General features: G+C 53.7%; 1 protein-coding gene across 2 annotated transcripts; it reads right to left on the bottom strand.

Moving 5' to 3' along the window:
- Window positions 1-274: 274 nt before the first annotated feature.
- On the bottom strand, window positions 275-3,678 carry Emp3 (epithelial membrane protein 3). Of its 2 annotated transcripts, none has more exons than NM_010129.2 (5): window positions 3,494-3,678; window positions 2,541-2,656; window positions 2,187-2,289; window positions 1,570-1,710; window positions 275-487 (listed from the first exon to the last, which is right to left on the bottom strand). In NM_010129.2, the coding sequence occupies exons 2-5, from the start codon at window positions 2,616-2,618 to the stop codon at window positions 318-320; spliced, it is 492 nt and encodes a 163-aa protein (NP_034259.2). In that variant the 5' UTR covers window positions 2,619-2,656; window positions 3,494-3,678; the 3' UTR covers window positions 275-317. The 2 variants fall into 2 exon arrangements, with proteins under 2 accessions (NP_034259.2, NP_001139818.1); NM_001146346.1 differs by lacking the exon at window positions 3,494-3,678 and adding an exon at window positions 2,888-3,101.
- Window positions 3,679-5,410: the final 1,732 nt, after the last annotated feature.

Here is a 5,410-nt window from a genome sequence, read left to right on the forward strand (position 1 = left end):
AGCCAGTCAGTAAGTGTCTGGGTCAGAGAGGAGGGACGGGAGAGACCATCAACTCAGAATGCACGGCAGCCTGGGCTCCTCTAAGAGTGACACCACAGAAGCCGGAGCAGGGAGAGGGACTGACACTAAGCTCCACTGAGGTATTCCGGGAGGAGAGGGGCGCCCTGGGGAAGCTGGCTTCAGCCAGTGTCCCAGGGCACAGCGCCTGGGAGTTGAGCTCTGGATGAGGCCGGGAGAGGACAGGTGTTGTTAAGGAAGGAAGAGGAGCCGAGTCAGGCTCGTGGTTAAATGAATTTATTTTCTAGGGGACACAGTGCTCATTCACGTTTCCGCAGGTGGATGTAGACAGTGCCGCTGACCAGAGCGAGTGGAAAAGCCACCCAGGCCAGGGCGAAGCAGTAACCGAAGCTGCCCCCACTCGGGTGCTTGGCCAGGATCTCCTCGGTGTGGATGGCATAGATGAGTGCCCCGGAGAACACAGCTGCACCTGCGGGACCACCAACAGCAGTGTGGGGCTGGGTGCACAGGAGGCCGCACTGTCCTAGGTCCTCCTCAGTGGCCTCCCAGAACCACTACCACCTCTGGTCCCTAACTGCTCATCTGTGAAATAAGGCCATGGACAGCTGTGTATCCATGGAACCTTTTTGAGTTTTTCATGAGCCAAAAATGCAAGCATGAGATAAAAATGAAGGGGGTTCTCTGGGAACCCAGGAAGATGTTTTCAAAACCACCATGATTAACTCAGCCCTTTGCAACCTGGAACCAAAAAAAATTAAAAAAGGAAAAATAGACCTGTGCTTTCAGATCTCATTGACCTCCCCTCACCCCCACACTGTCTCAAACCTCAATTTATTTGACCTTAAAAAAAAAAAAGTGGGGCCAGGCGGTGGTGGCGCACGCCTTTAATCCCAGCACTTGGGAGGCAGAGGCAGGTGGATTTCTGAGTTCGAGGCCAGCCTGGTCTACAAAGTGAGTTCCAGGACAGCCAGGACTACACAGAGAAACCCTGTCTCGAAAAACCAAAAACAAAACAAAAAAAAAAAAGTGGGACATAATGGCCCACCTCTGCTCTCTCAGCTACCCAGGGTGCTGGGGCATGAGGATAGAAAGTTCAAGGTCAGCTGGGACCATTTATCCAACCTATTTCCAATAAAATAAATAAAAAGAGTTGAGAGCACATGCCTAGAATCCACCAGTGTGGAGCTGGGCACATGCCTCAGAGATGAGAGTCCGTCTGGCACGCCCCGTGTTATAGCCCCGGTATTGGGAGAATAGAAAACAAACAAACAAAACGACTTCTTGAACAGGTGCCCAAGAAACCACAGTTGGCGGATATGATGCAGAACATTCCTTCTGTGGATCCTTTAGCTGCCCCCATCCCTGGAACCCAGCTCATTTACCACCACTGACTTCTCAAGCACTGGCTCACCGCAGAGCCTCTAAGGCACACAGCTCCACTCTCCCTCTCCTGTGGGGGCCATGGAGGCTGCTCTCAGGAGAGGGCTGGGAGCCTCCAGTGGCCCGCTCCCATTCCTCGCCACCGTTCCCCAAGCTGGGGGAAGTGCTTACTGGTGCAAAGCTGGCAGAGGCCGGTAGCGTAGAAGAGCCCTCCGCGCCGCATGGTGTAGAGTTGGAACATGAAGAGGATGAAGGACAGGCAGCAGAGGATGAGAGACAGCACCATGAGGGCCTGCACTGCCTTCAGCCAGCCTACAGGGGGCGACACAGGTGAGGTCACAGCTGGAACCGCTGTTCCCACTGGCTGGACTCTACTCACTGTAGGTTCAGCCAGGCAAGCTTCAGAGATGTCCGTGTTACAAGGATTACAAGGGTTACCAGGGAAACATCTTACTGATGAGCCCCATCCCCACACTCACTGGCGGTCACTTCGAATCCTGAAAGGAGGCAGGCCACTCCATCTCTTAGAACTCTGGCCTCTCCCTATTCTCCCTCCCACATCACAACACTCGCTCCATTTCTTTACAACTCTGAAAAGTCTTCTCAGAATTTAGGGAGCTTTCTCCCCTGTTCCTTAAGCTACAGCATGTGGCTCCAACCTCTCTGGATTTATTGGTGCCTTTCCATCCAGACAAGCTGCCTATGGCCACCCCAGGTGCTCATAGCCTAGTCTAGGCTCCCAACCCTGGCCCTGGCAGGCCTTCCCCTGCCCTCAGCCATATGCTCACCATTCTCACTGACGTTACTGCAGGCCCATGTTTGAGTGGTGGTGTTCCACGTGCAGTCATACCACAGGTTCAGGGACTCTTTGTCTGGGAGAGTCCACCAGGACTGGAAGGGACAGAGACCGGGGAGGGTGAGGTGAGACACAGGACAAAAGATGTCAGGGAGAGTGGGGATGACTCCTGATGGCCAAATGCATGGGCTAGGCCAGGGGAAAGTACACACGCAGAAGTAAGAGTAGGGAAGGGGAGGAGTGGGGAGGAGGAGGCACAGAGGTAGGGAGGAAGGGAAGCAGAGGCAGGTAGGTGGGGTCTTAGAGATGGGCTATATCTGGGGTTCCCAGTGAGCTGGAAACTTACCTTGTCCAAAGTGGCCACAAAAAGCAAGACAAGAATGAGGATGTGGAGGGCAGAGACCACCAACAGGAGGAGTGACATGGCTGCCAGATGTCTGGCTCAGGGCAGGAGAGGCAAGCCTGCAAAGGGTGGGAGCACTCAATCCTAGGGGAGGAGGGCTGGAGAATGGCTTTCTAAATCAGAGAGGAGGGCCAGGGAGGTAGGGAAGTCTCTGGTGTGAGGGAGAAGGGGAGTAGGCCGAGCAGTTCCTCCCTGGGGAGAAGGGCAAGCCAGGGGACTCCTGCTCTTGGAGGCGGGCAGAGACTGTCCTAGATGGACTTTTGGGAGACAGAGGAACGGGCAGGACTAACAGTGAGCTGGTGCATCTTCAACACTCTGTCCCTGGGCCGTGTGGGTCTCCATATGAACCATCAGGAGCAGGAATTGCCCCCGGGACAGGCATCCTTGACTCACTGACTCTCTTCTTTCTCCTGGAGTGAGTCACGAGTGACTCATCCCCCCTCCCTCCAACACCAGGGAAATGCCAGCCTCTGGCTGAGTCTCTGGTCCTCACCCGACCTGACTGCAGACCCCGGCTCTAGACACTCAGGGAGGTGGATTTGCAGCAGGGAGGGTGTGGTCTGAGTGGAGAGACCACCTCCTACCACCCTTCAGTGTCCAGAGAACTCAGCCAGCCCTGGGAGCCCTCCTGCACCCCTTCATCTAAGAAGGGAGTGGAAGACCCCAGGGAGAAGCCACAGGACATTCTTCATGGTGGGCTCTGTTGGGACAAGTCTCATAGACAGCTCTAAGCTCTCCTGTATTCCCACTACAAAGGCTGAGAGATCAGTTCTTCAATTACCAGTCTCCTCTGGAGCTAAGAGTGGAGGGTCTCTTCCTGCCTAAGGTGCCCCGCCCATGGTGCCATGCCGCCCAGTAAATAAAGCCCCATCTGAATAACGGATTGAAAAACTTACCGAGAGTTGCTGAAGAAGTCAGAGTTGGAGTCTGTCCTCGTTGGGCCTCTTGCCCCGCCCTTCTGCTCCCTCCTTCCACTCTGAGGCCCCCGCCTCCCTCACCGCCTTCCTCCCACCCTTTAATACCCACCCTTCTCCGTCTGCCTTCTCCCTCCCTCCCTTTCTCTCTCTCCTCTGGTGGTTTTCTGCTTCTCTCGACTCTCAATATATACCAACCCTTTTATATCCACTTTAGCCTCGCCCAGCTGAGGTCTCCAGTCAGGGGAGGGCACGAAATCTTGGTTCCTTATTCTCTGCCCACCCAGTCACACAGAAGGCATGTTCTGGGACCTCCTTTCAGGGCTCAGATGAGAAGTCCTTGAGGCCCTGGGGTGGAGCATGTTACCTTCTTGGACTGGATGCCTGCTCTCTTTGATGAAGTTTGGGGCAGAGTAGATGACACAAGAATCTGTAGAAGGCCAGATCCTGTGACACAGATCAAACTTTGGGCTGGCTCATGGCAGGACAAAAAGTATGAAATTACGGGAAGGAGCAGGATATAGCTTTAAAGAATGCCAATGTTGCCATTCCATGGTTGTGTGGCCTGGGATAGATTATTTCACTTACTTGGGCCTCAGTTTGCTAATCTATATAGTGGGTATAATACACAGTCAATAAAGAAAATAGACGGATGGCAATAATGACTAGGTGGGCAGATGCTAATTTAAAAAGGATAATCCTGGAAAGCTTCTTGGAGGAGGTGCTATTTGACCTGAGTCATTTGGATACTAGGGAGAAAATGTCCCAAGCTTTGAGAAGAAACGCTGGCCGTTTGGAGAGCAGACAGAATGGCCAGTGTGTCTGGAGCACAGAGAGCGTAGGGTGTGGTGAGCGGGACAGCAGAGGATTCACTTGGAAGTCATGGAGGAATCAGGATTTTACTGTAAGTGCTGTGGGAGGCCATTAGAATTCTCACAGCACTCTAGTCCCAGGGTTATAGTGTGAACTATCATTTATTCTCAGAGTTAGGGGCTGTGGGTGATGAACTAGGACTGATGAAGTTAGGGCTGGGGATCTGGATGATGGTGCTAGAGCTGGGTGTGATGACCTAAGCCTGCAGGGGTGAGTGACCAGCTGGCTTGGGGATTGCGAGACTGGGAGCTGGGTACCACACAGCACAGCCTCTGCAGCATCCATTGGCAGTGTGACCATAGGCGTTACTGATGACGTCTCCACTATTTTCCTTCATCTGTAAAAGAGGGATAGCATCGCGGCTAGCTTAGATCTAGAGCAGTGCCTGGTAATACTGTACAACTTAGAGCGGGCTTTGGAGCCCCGAGTGGAGTCGAGGGAACTCTGGCTCTAGTAATTGGAGAAAGGGCAAAGACTTGAGGCCAGTGCGTCCGGAAGCTAAAGTTTGGAATCTTAAATGAGGATGGATGGAGGAGGGGGACAGAAACAAGGGGAAGTCTAACTCTGACCCTGGAGAGAGTAGAGAGTGGGTCACTGAGGACAAAATTGGGGGGCTGGGATGGAAGCTTGTACTTCTCCATGATTGCAGGGACAGGAGGCTGCATCCCAGGCCTGGGAGGAGTGTGGACCAGGAGCAAGGAAGCTCCACTGGCTGAGAAGCCAGCTGGGATGTTTTAATATTCCTTGAGAGTTGAAAAAGTTCGGTACTTGGGGTGCCTAGGGGAGGCGTTTAGGGAATCCCCAACAATAGTGCCCAATAGAAGTGGAAGTATCTGGAGACACTAGAGGTAGGGGTGGTGGGATCTCCCCTGCCCAAGCCTCTAAGGAGCGCGGCATCGCAGCACTTCCTCCCACAGGAAACCGCAGGCGTCGGGCACACCCAGCCTTCAGGCAGTGGCGTCCACAGCCCGCTTGCAAGAGGACCACGTGGGATGAAGAGCTTGGCCAGATGGGACCGCTGGAGGT

The sequence above is a fragment of the Mus musculus genome, chromosome 7 (genome assembly GCF_000001635.26).
Source record: "Mus musculus strain C57BL/6J chromosome 7, GRCm38.p6 C57BL/6J".
NCBI classification, from domain to species: domain Eukaryota; kingdom Metazoa; phylum Chordata; class Mammalia; order Rodentia; family Muridae; genus Mus; species Mus musculus.

Bases quoted from the DNA above. Each gene is read 5' to 3' on its own strand.
- Emp3 (NM_010129.2), bottom strand. From the start codon at position 2,618: ATGTCACTCCTCCTGTTGGTGGTCTCTGCCCTCCACATCCTCATTCTT. The intron at 2,290-2,540 runs GTAAGTTTCCAG...TGTCCCTTCCAG, and splicing joins TTGTGGCCACTTTGGACAAG to TCCTGGTGGACTCTCCCAGA. The intron at 1,711-2,186 runs GTGAGCATATGG...CGCCCCCTGTAG, and splicing joins CAGTAACGTCAGTGAGAATG to GCTGGCTGAAGGCAGTGCAG.